This window comes from Stomoxys calcitrans, chromosome 3 (assembly GCF_963082655.1).
Source record: "Stomoxys calcitrans chromosome 3, idStoCalc2.1, whole genome shotgun sequence".
In the NCBI taxonomy this organism is placed as follows: Eukaryota; Metazoa; Arthropoda; class Insecta; order Diptera; family Muscidae; genus Stomoxys; species Stomoxys calcitrans.
The window spans coordinates 184391967-184408178 of NC_081554.1; the positions used below are offsets into that span (position 1 = coordinate 184391967).

General features: G+C 36.6%; 2 protein-coding genes across 2 annotated transcripts; one reads left to right on the top strand and one right to left on the bottom strand.

The window, feature by feature from the left end:
* The first annotated feature begins 1882 nt into the window (after window positions 1–1882).
* On the top strand, window positions 1883–14841 carry LOC106084397 (vacuolar protein sorting-associated protein 41 homolog). Its single transcript, XM_013248058.2, has 14 exons — window positions 1883–2006; window positions 2872–2991; window positions 3054–3348; window positions 3476–3674; window positions 3740–3894; window positions 3954–4140; window positions 4210–4350; window positions 11027–11089; window positions 11154–11555; window positions 11949–12135; window positions 12208–12441; window positions 12518–12644; window positions 12715–12818; window positions 14455–14841. The coding sequence occupies exons 1-14, from the start codon at window positions 1980–1982 to the stop codon at window positions 14725–14727; spliced, it is 2514 nt and encodes an 837-aa protein (XP_013103512.2). The 5' UTR covers window positions 1883–1979; the 3' UTR covers window positions 14728–14841.
* LOC106084399 (beta-1,3-galactosyltransferase 6) lies at window positions 6510–8406 on the bottom strand. Its single transcript, XM_013248059.2, has 2 exons — window positions 8317–8406; window positions 6510–8207 (listed from the first exon to the last, which is right to left on the bottom strand). The coding sequence occupies exon 2, from the start codon at window positions 7821–7823 to the stop codon at window positions 6663–6665; it is 1161 nt and encodes a 386-aa protein (XP_013103513.1). The 5' UTR covers window positions 7824–8207; window positions 8317–8406; the 3' UTR covers window positions 6510–6662.
* Window positions 14842–16212: the final 1371 nt, after the last annotated feature.

Consider the following 16212-nt stretch of genomic DNA (forward strand, 5'->3'; position numbering starts at 1 on the left):
CTCGACAGCTATGCGACATGCAGTGGATAAAGATTTAGACTAGTTAGAATGCTGCTCTACGAACTCTGACGGACTGTCTCCTTAGTACTCACGAGGATTATTTCCATTAGGAGACAAATCCTATCCAAGCGATGAAATATTGTATGCTTTCTTAGTAAAAAAGACTGGCCTTTTATCGCAGCAGCTATATCACCATATTGTGGATAGACATCATCTAGATGATCACATGATCTAGAGAGAGGTTCAGCGCTAGAAGAGAAAATTTATAGACCAACTAGCGTATCAAATGGGACTAAATAGCTTTCACTTGGATACGGTAGTGGTGAACAGCAACCGAGTGATAGCCGTTTTTTGGAGACCAACCGCCACCCAAAGCACCTGAAGTGGTCAACCTACCTTAAAGGTTGTTGTAGTCACATTTGCATGTGGAGCTAGAAATCGCCGCTGGAGTGTGATGGTTATTGATTATTTAAAGGTCCCCCAACTTGCCTTGTCATATTGAGCATCATGGGCACTCGGTATTTAAGCAAAAACCGGTTTCGCCCGGTCTCTCACTGAGACTCTCCACTCGATAACGCTGATTGTCCGCGAGTGCATTTACAGTTACTTCTTATGAATCATTCCACTTCCCCAACCTGTGGACGCATCCGATAGCTCCCAGCTAAGCTTCTCGCGATAACACAGAACACCACTCAGACCGGAGCTCAAAGTTCCAGTCTATGTGGTACTCATTATTATCCCGTGCCGAGAATCTTCTTGGTAAACCAGAGTAGTATGTTCCACCACGTTCAGATTCAGCCGCCTTAAGTTTTACTGGGCTAGGGTGGACGTGTTACCTGAGACGCCACTTCTTCATTTGCTCAGCCAATACTACTTGACTTATTACCAGATCCCTCTGGACGTAGCCCACCCAAGTCGCATTTTGAATCTAGGAATTTAGCAGAACCTAGCAAATGAATTAAGTCACAACATACATTCATCCAAACACGACAACAACATCAGCCCGGCACGCGATAGCTGTAAGCACCACACAGGCTGGAACATTGATGTCCGAGTTGTGTGGTGTTCTTTGCTGTCACGAGAAGCTTAGCCGCAAGCTACCCGGCACGTCCACAGGTTGCGGATAGTGGAATGCTCCATACGAAGTAGCTGCAACAACAGTCGCGGACAATCAGCGGTATCGAGCGGAGAGTATTAGTGTGAGGCCTGGTGGCACCGGCTCTTGCACAAATACTGAGTGCCTATGATGCTCATAGCTATCCCGTGCCGGTATAGGAGCCATGCAAAAAACAAAAACAGGGCAGCTACTCCTGGATCTAAATTATCTCCTGAGCGTTGAAGATGCCGGTATCTCCATCTAACCTGGTATTACAAAGAATGCAAAAATGTCTACATTTTAATGTGCAATTAAAACTCCTCGTATACTGCCGTTTAGTTATGCTCCAACTACTGCTGATGACATTTGTATGGCCCTACAGCCATTTCTTCTATGAAGAAGAGACAAAAGATGGTCCCTTATCATTGGAAGTATCAGGCAATTCCCATTAACAAAAAATACTCCCTGAGGTTTCTAAATGGGTTGTATAGATGTGATCACTGTAACGCCTTCTGTCGTTTCCCTCACGATCGTACCGGATCTACAACATACAAGTATGTGGCTCCAACAACCTCTTGTCTGTTACGAATACATCGTAGAAGTAGATATATCCGTCGAAAACTTTGTATAAAAATCATATTTGTAATTTTCACGATTTTTCTCTTTTGAATTTTAACGTCTTTTTAGATACGTGGGCCAATAGTTGCGACATGTCGCAGCATCTAAAATAACAAAGCCGTTATGCATTGTTATAGCGGCGTTGTAATGTTTTGCCCACATAAACAATAACAGCTGTTTTATTTTTATCTGTTCCAAATTACAAAGGAAATAATTATTCTTCAAAGGACACAATATTTTACAACTTACCTTTATATCAAATATTATGGCTGAAAACGAGACGCATAGTAGTGTATGTTTATAAATCTTTCGAGGATAATACATTCTATAGCGAATTTAAGACATCAGTTTTAACCAGCGCAAAAGATTGGGTCATCATCCAAAAGTGATAACAATGGAAATGAAAGGCAAATGATTAGGCTTTAAGGGATATGTACAAATGCTATGGCGGTACATTCATTTATTTGTTCATAAATTATATGATGGTGATGTTTGTTTTTATATATGTATATTCTTATGTTACTCCTCGATCAACGGTGTGCCTTTTCTAGAGCGTCGAGGGGGTGTGACCAATAACTTTTATATATTTTATAAGGAGTCATCATTGTTTAACTGATTTAAACAATTTACATTTTACCAATCCCTTGCATATCATGGAGGCTTATTGCAGACAACATTTTTGGATATTGAAACTCTGTTCGGGATTTGTGTTATTTGGTAAAAGTTTTCCTAAGACTTAAACATTCCTTTCCCACAATTTTATTTAAGTGTGGGTGTCTAGATATCATTCGCCGAAATCGTTTCCAACCATGAAGCCAGAACACATCCATCAAATATTTGTCAGGCGCTTTGCAAACTTTGTGACTAACAACTATGAACTAGGTCACTTGAGTGCATAGTTAGAGATATAATTGATAACAGCCCTGACAAGGCTAGGCTATAGTTGTTGAGCAGGGAAGAATTGCAATTGTTTAATAGGGAAACGTTTACTTGCTATTATTTTAAACAAGTGGTGGGCGCGCATTATTTCCAAATCCTTGCGACTATTGTGCACGTACACAATATAGTGTGGTAGTGTGTGTGTGTGTGTTTGCTCATCACTGTTTACATTTACTTTCTCACTTCTAAAACAAAGATTTAACCCATTTAATTTTTAGGACACTGAGGAAAGCACAGAAGAAGAAATCGAGCCAAAATTTAAATATCAACGCATAGCACATGACTTGAAGGATATTTTAAACAAAGATGTGGTTACAGCTTGTGCTATTCATTCCAAGGTATATACATTTTACAACTATCAAAGAATAATATTAAATTGTATTATAAACTTTCTTCGCAGTTTCTTATCTTTGGCACATTTTTGGGCAGAGTTTATCTTTTGGATCATCAGGGCAATACAGTAAATTCCCATCTTAGCCATAGCCAACAGGAGTTCACACATAAAGTAGCTGTTAATCAAGTCGATATCGATGCAAAGGGTGAATATGTAGCCACATGTTCGGATGATGGAAAAGTAAATGTTATTGGACTTTTTAGTAATGAAAACAATCAGACAATAAGTTGTGGTCATGCAATACGAGCGGCTGTCTTAGATCCAGACCCTAAAGTTAGCGAAGGGAAGAGATTTATTGTAGGTGAGCATCTAGTAGATATGTAATACAACCCCAGGCGAAATTTTTAATTGAAAAATGGAAAATTTCAAAACTTGTTAACATTAAAATATATAAAATTCATTAACCAACCATTATAATTTCATTTCAGGTGACGATAAGCTTACTTTGTATGAAAAGAATTTTTTGAAAAAACTTAAACCCAATATACTATCGTTCGCTGAGGGGCATGTAATATCAGTTTGTTGGAATGGTCCATTTGTAGCTTGGGCAAGTTGTTTGGGTGTACGTGTATATGATTTGAATGAGAAGTGTTCTTTAGGTTTAATGAAATGGGAGGAACCTCCCAAGTAAGTATATAATATATTTTTATAAAAAGGTCCAGAATAGTATTTATTACCTGCCTTTTTTTTAGTGCTCGTTTGGAAAATTTTCGCTGTAATTTCCGTTGGGCTAACTCAAATACTCTATTAATCGGTTGGGTTGACACAATACGTATATGTGTCATACGTAAACGCAATGCAGTGGAGGCAACATTAAAGGCATTGCCCGGATTCATAGTGGATCCAAGTAATTTAAATAATTTCTAAAAATAAAATGTTTTTAATTTTTATTTTTTATTTTTACAGTCTCAACATTTCAAACAGCTTTTTATATTAGTGGCATAGCACCTTTGACATCTAACCAACTGGTAGTTTTGGGCTACCCAAAAGAAAAAGACTCAAATCGTAAAGCTTTAAGACCAGTATTATCTGTTTTGGAATACAAGTTAAATAGCAGTGAAGAACTGTGTACCGATAGTTTATCTTTAAGAGGGTATGTACTGTTAAACTTTATTGAAGTAATTGTTTCTATTTGGTCGATGGTTTGGTTTTTACTTTCCAGTTATCAAGAGTACTCCGTTAATGACTATATATTGGGTTGTCTGAATGAGGAGAATCGTTATTTTATTATAGCACCAAAAGACATTGTTGTAGCTACACTATTTGATACTGAGGACCGTGTTCAATGGCTAATAGATCATAGGTAAGTATATTTAGATTCTTAAGAACTATTTTGAGCTTTCCAAATAGAATTTGGTATAGATAAAATCCTATATAATGTCCATATAAATGTACGGTATTTATACAGCTGTAGATCGCCCAAATTTGCCCAATAACAATCCATTTAGTAACAGGGGTATACTTTTGACATACCATAAAGTGCTTTCCGATGCAAGTTTAGGCTTAATGATAAGTGGTCTACTTTTTATAGCCAAATCCGAACGGGTTTTCGCTGTGCGATACCTCTTTGGAAAGAAGTTTTTAAATGGCTTGGTATCTCACTGTGCTACGGTGGCATAGCTGGCAAAATATCGAAGATACTACCGATTTTTTTATTTTTTGTCTGAAATCGATTGATAGTTTTCCTATCGATACTATCGGTAGAGTTAAATTTTTTGCAGAAATGAATGAAAATAAGGGAACCGACACTGAATGTATCCTTTAAGATACATTGCGCATATAGAGGGCGCTACTTTCATCCGATTGGTCTAGAATTTTGTACAATGATTTCTCTCATAACTTCTAACCGACTTTATTAAATTTTGTTTTATTGGGTTTGTGCATTGATATTTCTTCTATACGAATCTATCTCCTGATTCTTATCTCTCATTTTCGTTTTAAATATTGTTGATGGCAAATTAACGATAGCATCGATGTTTATTAGAAATATCGAATGTCGTGGTCATCGAAGTACTCAAAAGCGGTGTTGAAAGAAGAATGAAACGGATAGACGTTAGTGTGAGTGAATTGAAATGTGCAAGAGACACAATGAAGTCCTAAAGTTCATAATGGTTCCAGCGTAGCGGTAACCAGGTTGAAGAACAAGAAGGATGTAGGAGCCTGTCCACAGGATCAATCCTTGATGAAGGTGTAGAATGTATAACGCCCAGGCAGAATGGGGTCATTGTCGCAGTAACCGGTTATGAGGCTTATGTATAAAATTGTCTACAGGACCAATTCCTGATGAGGGTATAGAATGCCGCCCAGTCAGAATAGAGCAGAAGACAAACAAGGCAAGGAGCCGATGGTATCTCATTTGAACATCATCCGGTGAAGTTTCATAAAAGGCCACGGCTTATTGTGAGATTTTTTAATATCTTGCTGGTGACGATTTTAAGCCTTTGGTTCACAGAGGTTAGCGCGTGCACCTATGTCGCTGAACGTCTATATTCGAATTCTGGAGGGAACAACCAAAAAAATTGTTTCAACGGTGGTTATCTCTTCACTAATGCTGGCGACATTTGCGAGGTATTCAGCCATATAAAACGTGTCAAGAAAGACATCTTAAAACCTGGTGTCAAAAATAAAAGATGAAGCACAAAGATCGATGTGTTGGAAAATCTTGCCATTGAGTATTAAACGGTTTGTAGCAGTCAACTAAGGGAGGAAACCGGAAAATCGAGTTATACAAATAATTAGATTGCTGATGTGATTGTCTGAAATGTATCCTCATTGTTCTTTACACTCGTCACTAGAAACCTACCGCCATGCAAGTGCCAACACAAGATGACCAACACCATCCCTTTCAGTGCGCTCAATGATGATAGACTTCCAGTTCAGTTTCCTATCCATGATCATTCTTCAGTGTTTGAACTTGAGAAAACGTGGTACTGCGATATGGCTCACACTCTCACTTCTTTGTGAGCAGATTTTAATCTGATCAAGGTAAACGTTCAGACCCCTCGTCATATGATATCTCGAACACCCATTCGCCATTTCCGCGTAGCTAATTTGAACTTCTACGCCTTTGAAGTATTATAACTTCATCTGCGTAGCAGGCGGATCAGTCTTGATACGTTATATGTGGTGGTCACCCATAGAAGTGGCGATAAAATGCTCCCGTGGCGTGCTCTTCGACTCTTCATCCTTTACTTCTATGTCATGGGACCCATAAATTATCCTCCGACCCATCCACTGGACATTGTATTGGAAACTCTTGAAGAAAATGCCACTATTGCGGAAGCTTAGATGTATAAAAGTTATAAAATATGTATTTAGATCTATTGAGTGGTTTATACACATGAAAAAAGTTTATCAACCAATTGAGTAAACCAAAACTTTTTGTCTTTCTACAAAAAATAAACTTGGGTGTTAAATTTTTATAGGTAAATTGTTATAAACAACTATTTGCTTAAGGGATTTAATAAATTTATTTTATTTACTAATATTTGCGCTTTGGTTTCGTTAATACACTATTCATTAAGGCATTGCATTTATTATAAATGGACATTAATGTGTATATATATGTGTGTGTATATACTTTGCATAGATATAGCTAAATGTGGCACTTTGACTTTAGACTACTAAACTATCACAGCATTTATCAGCCGTCTTATGCCAGTCATAATAGTATTCCATTGGCCTTTGCAGCTTTTTCTCATTGGCTACCTCGAATGTACATAGCTTTCCTTGGTATAAATCTCGCATTAGAGTCTCATTTCGTTTGTGTAATACCAAATGATATCGTTTACATTTCCTAGCCATATATGCCGTATCGAATCGGGGGTCATGATGTCTATAGACATGTCGAAATGGTGCCAGCCAAGTGCCCACAGATATATCCTCACTGACATAGGTCGATAGATGATGCGAGTTATTTGCTACATATTCACATAATTTACGTCCAAGCACATAACCTCCTCCCAATGCATAGGTATTGTAACGCATGGACAAATAGTAATTCGGTTCACTCCATTGGCCTTTGGTCTTAATATTGCTGCGGCCATTGAAATATCCCCAGTAAAGTGCTGGTAGAGGATTATCCCGAAACTCCTTGGAACGTCGCAACAACTTTCGATCGTACGATACTAATTCATTGAGCAAATAGTCTAGTTTTACATACGAATCATCATCCACTTTTAACAAATAGCTAAAATCATAGTGATGGGTTAAGGCATCGAGAGAATGTATTAGTTTCTCAGTCAAATTAGCATAGGTATCCGTCACCCTGGGCAAAAGTAACAAGTCCAGATGTTGTTTTTGTTCCTTCTCCAGTTGATAACGTAGCGATGGATCTAAACCTTGGGTACCAATGGCAAAGAAATGCTTTACCTTTATATTTCTTTTGGGAGGTTCAGTTTTTGTATGCTCGACACTCTCCAACCAATCCATGAAAATTCTCAAGCGATTCGCTTGTTCAGCTGGACCTTCCATTTGTAGGTGGCCCATGGGCCCATAAAATGGCAAATAAACAAATTCTTCGGGATAGTAGGGCAAGGCCAAAGGTTTACCTAATTTCAGCCAGGTGTTGCGTAGAGCATTGCGTTTTTCCTCATAACGTGGAGCGCTTAATATTAAGACCATTAAGAAGAGTTCCGGGTGCGGCTCCAACTTATGCACACCACTCTTTTGTGTGGGGCATTTATCAACCGATGTCAACAATGTTGTTATAAAACAACCAAAGAAAAAAGCCGACATGGATGTGAAAAGGGTTAGTAGATTATTCATTCGCCTCATATTGAATGTTGTCCTTTCCAGTGGTTTGATGCTGCTGTTAATTTTAAATACACTTCATTCGCAAAGTTGAATCAGCTTAGCTGCCCTCGTTAGTTTTTGTTATTGTATTTATTGCTTATTTTTATAAATTCACAAAATTTGGACAAAATAAGACATAATTTTTCATGTATTTGTTAACTAATACCAATTAAAACTTTTTATTTTGTTATAAACAACAAATGCCCCTATGAACAATAGCCGCTGGTCTCAGCTGTTTCTCAGCGTTGGTATAAAAGTGTGCATGATACAAAAAAGTACTTTTTACGTAGAATGTAATTAAAATATTAAGGGTGCCTTTCCACTATTTCGTTAAATGAGAACCGTTATGCACCTGAAAATTTAAAACTGAAATTTAAATAATATAAAATATTACGATATATAAAAAGAACTAATGTGTATGCAAGGAAATAAAGAATTAGGTAATAATTCAAAGTTTAAAGGAAAATATCTATACCTATTCCAACAAAATCTGAAAGTACAAGACAAATTTGAATAATTTTCGGAAAAATAAACAGGGCTACACGTGAAAGAAATGAGATAGGCCTCTACGTTTTTCCTTTGCTCAAATCCTTGTCTGGCTTATGTAGGATAATAACACTGCACATTTTTTAGACATTAGAACTGGACTTCCAGTACGAGGTAGCTGACACGAAGTATTACCAAATAAACAGCAACAGATTTTTTGTTTGAAAATATTTTTTTAAGTGCTGCAAATGACAAACGTGTGGATCAATCCCATGGCAGCCGGTAGTTTATACCGGATTGGCCCGACGGATTCCATCATCGGCAAGGGCTGCCGCCTCAGTGTACAACACTGCTACAACAACAACAAACGTGTAGAAGTAATCGAATTTCCCAATTCCATTCATTTTTTATTTATTCATTTCATATCTATGCATTTTTGGTTGATATGACAATCTTTTGCATTGACTACTGTTTTGAGTCGGTCAAAAAAAGGGCTGCAAGTTGCACGAACGTAATGGCCCGATATAAAATTTTTTTGAATATTCGTCAATCTAAGACGATCTAGCCATGTCCGTGCGTCCGTCTGTCCGCCTGTCTGTTGAAATCACACTACATCTTTAAAAATAGAGCTATTGACCTGTAACTTTGCACAGATTCTTTTTTTTTGTCCATAAGCAGGTTAAGTTCGAAGATGGGCTATATCGGAATATATCTTGATATAGCCCCATATAGACCGATCCGCCGATTTAGGGTCTTAGGCCCATAAAAGTCACATTTATTATCCGATTTTGCTGAAATTTGGGACAGTGAGTTGTCTTAAGCCACTCGATATCCTTCTTCTATTTGGCCCAGATCGGTCCAGATTTGGATATAGCTGCCATATAGACCGATCCGCCGATTTAAGGTCTTAGGCCCATAAAAGGCGCATTTATTGTCCGATTTCCCGAAAATTTGGGACAGTGAGTTGTCTTAGACCCATTGTCTTAGACTCTTCTTCAATTTGGACCAGATCGGTCCAGATTTGGATATAGCTGCCATATAGGCCGATCTCTCGATTTAAAGTTTTGGGCCCACAAAAGGCGCATTTGTTGTCGGATGTCGCCGAAATTGTGGACAGTGAGTTGTGTTAGGCCCCTCGACATTTTTCTGCAATATGGCACAGATAGGTTCAGACTTGGATATAGCTGCCACAAAGACCGATCTCTCGATTTAAGGTCTTAGACCCTTAAAAGGCGCATTTATTGTCCGATTTCGCCAAAATTTGGGACAGTGAGTTGTGTTAGGCCCTTCAATATTCTTCTTCAATTTGGCTCAGATCGGTCCAGATTTGGATATAGATGCCATATAGACCGATCTCTCGATTTAAGGTTTTCGGCCCATAAAAGGGGCATTTATTGTCTGATTTAGCCGAAATTTTGGACGGTGAGTTTTGTTAGGACCTTTAATATTCTTCTTCAATTTGGCTCAGGTCGGTCCAGATTTGGATATATCTACCATATAGACCGATCTCTCGATATAAGGTTTTAGGCCCATAAAACGCGTATTTATTGTCTGATTTCGCCGAAATTTGGGGCAGTGAGTTGCATTAGGCTCTTCGACAACTTTCTGCTACTTGGCCCAGATCAGTTCATATTTGGATATAGCTGCCATATAGACCGATCGCTCGATTTAAGGTTTTAGGCCCATAAAACGGGTATTTATTGTCCGATTTCGCCGAAATTTGGAACAATGAGTTGTGTTAAGCCCTTCGTCAGCCCTCTTTAATTTGTTAAATCGGTTAAGATTTTGATGTAGCTGCCATATCGACCGATCTCTCGATTTAAAGTCTTGGCCCCATAAAAGGCGCATTTATAATCCGATTTCGCTGAAATTTGACATAGTGACTTATGTTAGGCTTTTCGACATCCGTGTCGTACATGGTTCAGATCGGTCTTTATTTGGATATGGCTACCAAAAAGACCAATATTTTGTTTTACAATATTGAACAATGACTTGTACTTATAAGACCACTCAATATTCTTGTCGAATTTGGTCCAAATTGGAATTCAGTGAATTTTTATTCCACAATATTAATTTCAACCGTTTACATTAATTTTTTGCTAACATTGAACATAAAAACCAAAACAGCAAATATTCTCTCTCGGATGTGCAAAATGCTGCAGTGAAAGAAGTTGTACTGATATTTTTTAACATTCACAATAGGCAGATTTTGACAATCTTAATGATGTTCATGGGGCCTATCCACTTTAGGTTTTCGCTAGTTACTTAAAATCCCGTTTACACTGTCCATTAAATCCGGATTTAAAAAGCAGTGTAAACTGGGTTTAACCTTCTATTAGTAAATCCTGGGATTGACATCTGGCGAATCGGATAGCCACTGTGTGAACGACATGAAGTGCAGAACATGGTTTTCAGCCATTCTTGGTTTACAAGTGTTTTATGCGACGGTGCCGAGTCTTGATGGTAATAATTGGATAGAATTTTGGGGAATACACGACATCCAAACGAACACATCGGTTGCCAAGAAATATCATTTATCAGAAAGAGGTTGTAATGGCAACTTGTGTCAAAAAATCATTATTCGAATGGGGTATTCCCAAGAAAAATCAATCTGTTATCCCGTATTTTCCGATACCTAAACTTGAAATACATTATTTGATGTTTTCTTTTGTTCTTTTTGAATCAATTTATTTTTTCAGAAAATTTGAGGAAGCAATGGAAATTTTATCTCTGCATGGTGGTAATATATTGCCAGTGGCAAGGTAGGCTTACTATAAGTTAACTAGTTACCAAAATCTTACATATTTCTCCCATGCTTTCTTGTAGATTATATATCAATCACCTATTATCGCAAAAACAATATGACACCGCAGGCAAGCTATGCCTAAGAGTTCTGGGTAAGAACAAAGCCCTATGGGAAGAGGAAGTATTCAAATTTGTCAAACATAATCAACTTAGATCGGTCAGTGCTTATTTACCCACCTCCGATGAGTGTAAACTGGATCCACATGTCTATGAAATGGTGCTGTATGAATTTTTAAAATATGATGTCAAAGGATTTCTAACTCTTATCAAAGAATGGCCTTCAAATTTATATGATTCCTCGGCGGTGATTAATGCAATTCATGATAATTTTCGTAAACAATATGGTAATGAGCTGCTGGAAGCTTTGGCCATATTGTATTCCTATAAAAAGGAATATGAAAGTGCATTGAGGATGTATTTAAAGTAAGTTTGTTGAGTTGAGTTGAAAACGGCAAAATCTAGTTTAAATTACGGGATTATAAGCAGTGTGTTGCCAACTTAAGTTTCGTTGCCAAGGGGTAAATTTTTTTAACGAAATTTTCATTTCATACTTTTTTACATTTTTTTTAGTAGCGGGACGTTCAAAATACTGATAATGAATGAAATAGACAACAAATTTCAACTTTATATTAATTTTTATTTCGTGGTTTTATGTCTTGGCAACGCAACTATAGGTGAGTTGCAATCCATAATCGAACCAAGAGAATTTTGGAATGTTTCTGGGTATCATATTTTTTCCACAAAATGCTTCCTTTTACTTGCTTCTGTTTTTCGCGAATTTGTAGTTTTTTGTTTTTTTTTTACATCTCTTCATAGATTAGAGAATAAAGATGTTTTCGATTTGATACGACGCTATGACCTCTATGGCGTTATACATAAAATGATTATGCCATTAATACAAGTGGATCAGGAACGTGCCTTTCAAATATTATTGGATAAAAATAAAATACCACCGGAAATTGTTGTCAAACAATTAGAATCAAATGAAGAGTATTTATATATGGTAAATAAAAAGACCAAAGGATGTAATGATTTTAAATTTGTTAAAACATTTTTTAAAATTGATCTGTTACAGTATTTAGATGCTTTGGATAAAGTGGATAGTCGCGGCACGTTCCATTGGAAATTGGTGAATTTATATGCCAAATATAATCGTTCTAAACTTTTGCCATTTCTAAGAAGGTCCAAACATTATCCCATACAAGAAGCCTTGGATATTTGTAAGAGCCAATTGCTGTATCCCGAAATGGTTTATTTATTGGGACAAATGGGCAATATAGTTGAAGCTCTTAATATTATTATTCATAAGGTTTGGACTTATAGCATCAACGAGGCTTAAGAAATCACAGAAATCATATCTCTTTATGTTATCCTATATCTTACAGATAGGCGATATGAAAATGGCCATAGAGTTTTGTAAAGAACATGATGACTCTGATCTCTGGAATTTATTAATAGATGAGTCTGTGGATAATCCAGATATTGTAACTAAACTATTGGATGGCATCATAGGTAAATTATTTTAACAAATAAAAAAACATCAAATGTTTTTAAAAGGGTTTTTTCCATCACCCAAAATTAGGTTATGTGAATCCGGAGTTTTTGATAAATAAAATAAAGATGGGTCAAATAATTCCAAAGCTTCGAGAGTCGCTGTATAAACTATTAATGGACTATCGTTTGCAGGTAGAGTATACAAATATATTAAAGCCTTACAGTAAGTTAACTTTTAAGATCAAATTGTACTTCTCTGGAAAAAATTTCTTTTCAACACACATGCATAAGAATAGAGGATAACTCTGTGATATCAATGAATACTCAATTATTAAGTTAATGTGACTGGTTTACCAGTCACATCTTGTTTTTTGCCACTCTACTCCAATTTCTAACAATTTTCTTGCTCTACGTCATCCTAATCTCTAAAAATTAAAAAAAATCAATCCTGCTGGCTGATTTGGTGCTAACTCGCTCTATCATTGCGTTCTTCCCTAACCTATATAACATTTTATATAATTTATAAAATACTAGCTGAACCGGGCCCGCTTCGCTGCACCTTCTTTTACTTTATATGGAACAAAATTATCCTTTGAATATTTATATTCGACAATTAAAGAGCTTTTAGTGAAATACCATGCTACGAAAATAGTATTGTATATGCATATCGCTTGACTAACAGTAAAATATGTAAATATACCCGATAAATGCCCGATTTAGGGGTGTTTTGGGGAGTGTGGTGGTCCCCAAACACTAAGCCTTGAAAATATATCAGCATCGTGCTCTATTCTCATGTATCTATGTATCATTTATTTGAATCCCATATAGGCATAGGCCTCGAAATTAGGTATCAAATTCGTTTTCTAATCTCAAATACCTTTCATTTAAACCCTTTATTGCAAAAGTCGGCAAATATGGATATATATATGGGCCCCAAAAACTATCAATATCGAGCTCAACTGTCCCCAAGAATACGTACTATTTGGGGGTTGTTATGGTGGTGGGACGTCCCCTAGATAGTTGGTCCCAAATGTTGATATCAGATCATGACCGGTTTGAGGGTGTTTTGGGGGATGGGGCGGCCACTCAATGACTTGGCCTTAAAAGTATATATCATACTCGTGTTCTACTTAAAAATAACTCTTATTTGAGCCCCCTATTGCAATGGCCAGTAAATACTTCCTATATGGGTGGCCCCATAAACACTTCCCCAATATTGATATCAAATTCGTGCTATACTCCCAAAGACCTTTTATTTGAACCCCATATTGCTCTGGTCGTAAATTTGTCATCTTTGGGGATGTTTTTGGGGAGTGACGGCCTCCCAAATACTTGGTCCCATACTTGGAATCTAATCGATTAGAATCGTGTTCTACACTTAAATAGCTTTTATCTAAGCCCCGTATTGCTATGGTCAGTAAATAAGTCATGTTTGGGGGGTATTTTGGGGAAGGGGTGGGCCCCCGGAAACTTGGTCCCACATTTGGATATCAAATTCGTATTCTACTCGTAAATACCTTTCATTTGAGTCCCATATTGCTATGGTGGTCCGACAATTGGATATCAGATACGTTTTCTTATCTTAAATACCACCAATACCAATAGACCCATATTGTCGTTATTGGTCTATATATATATATATATTGTAGGTTATGGGGTTGGGGCGTTCCCCCAGATACCCTATCTAAAATGTGGATACCAAAGGAAGGAACACACAAACAAACTGATAAACAAACACAAATTGATTTTTATATATAAGAATTTAAAATTTCATATAGGAAAATAAAATATTATTCTTGTCCTTTTTATCTTCTCTCTCATTGTACAGGTCAACATTCAACAGGATATTAATAAAATTCAATTATTGGATTATTACGATACACACGCACAGATTGTGCGACAACAACACCGTGGCATGAGTATTAACTATGACAGTATATGTCCCAAATGTCGCCGAAATATTTTGTGTAAGGGTACCATACCACGAAGTGCTATTATAGCTTTTCAATGTGGCCATATATATCATCATGACTGTGTACCAGGGCGATTTATACAAGAACGATGTGACGTGTGTACAGTCAACATAGAGAATTGTGACTAAGGATGTTATCATCCAACGATGGACATTTTTCCAATGCAAAAGCAACAAATTTTCTCAGAAAAATTGTAATTCTATTTAAATTCAATGAGAAGTCGAAGAAATTTTCAAGTAAAATTCGGTTCCCATGTTAAAACCTTGTGCTTTCCTCATAGCTGTGGGGGTGCTTTCCTCATAGCAGTGAGTGCTTTCCGATACAAATTTATGCTCAATGATTAAGGACTTAATTTTTATTGCCGGTTCCGAACGAGTGCCGTCACTAGGTGGGAATAACCACCACCACAATAACTTTTGAGCGAAAACTTGATTCGGACATCACTCTAGGATAAGAGAGAAGTATCTTATAATGGGCAAAGAACAATTTGGAACCATATTTTTTAAGAAAAGTTAATGTTAGCAAATACATTGAACTTTGTTTTGCATTGGAAAAATATTCAATCACTGTTTCCATTGAAATCCACTAGAAACTATATATAATAATAATATACCATGAAAAATCAAACCTATGTACCATACGATATGTTCCATTCATTCATATAAATATTTTGTTTTTTTTTTTTTCTTACATTTTTCTAAAGATGCAATAGCGCATAGCCTTTTAGTTTGTATTGCAAATATTTATTTAAAAATAGCTGTAATTTTTATTTAACATAACAATTTAAACTTCTGTGTATGTGTATTTTTATACGACTATATGCTTTAATAAAACTAAAGAAAAAAATACCCTAAAGGTGTCTGAAAGAACAATTATGGAATTTTATCTTTTCACAGGAATACGAGGAAATTTTGTGGACTTTTCATTGTCAGCAAATTTATCTAAAGACAACAAGACCCAAGGCAGATTTCAACAGTCTTTTTGTTAATGTATTTCAAGAAATTTTTTTATGGCTGCAAAACTATCAAACACTTTGCCAATGATAATCTGATAACAACCTGCCCTCGCCATTTAGTATCAAATGTGGAGAAAATCTATAGTGTGATTTAATTATATGTCGATTATGGATAGTAACTAACATGCAGTTAAGCTGTTGTCTGGCAACGCAATCAAAAATGTTTATTACGTATGGCAACTTTCGTCAATTATTGCCGATAATGGCTAGTTGGTTTAATTGCTTTGGTTTGGCAATTAAACCAACGCAAAAGCCTAGTATTAAGTTCATTCGCATGAAAATTTTCTGATAAATGGTTGCGAAATATGTCGCATTCTTTTGGACGACATAAAACAAACAAAACAAAAGGCCAAGACTTTAAATCGAGATATCGGTCTATATGGCAGCTATATCCAAATCTGGACCGTTTTGGGCCAAGTTGCAGAAAAATGTCGAAGAGCCTAACACAACTCGCTGTCCCAAATTTCGGCGAAATCGGACAATAAATGCGCGTTTTATGGCCCCAAAACCTTAAATCGTGAGATCGTTCTATATGACAGCTATATCCAAATCTGGACCGATCTGGGCCAAATTGCAAAAAGATATCAAAAAGCACAAC

Bases quoted from the DNA above. Each gene is read 5' to 3' on its own strand.
- LOC106084399 (XM_013248059.2), bottom strand. From the start codon at position 7,823: ATGAGGCGAATGAATAATCTACTAACCCTTTTCACATCCATGTCGGCT.
- LOC106084397 (XM_013248058.2), top strand. From the start codon at position 1,980: ATGGCTGAAAACGAGACGCATAGTAGT. The intron at 3,675-3,739 runs GTAAGTATATAA...CCTTTTTTTTAG, and splicing joins AAATGGGAGGAACCTCCCAA to TGCTCGTTTGGAAAATTTTC. The intron at 3,895-3,953 runs GTAATTTAAATA...TTATTTTTACAG, and splicing joins CGGATTCATAGTGGATCCAA to TCTCAACATTTCAAACAGCT.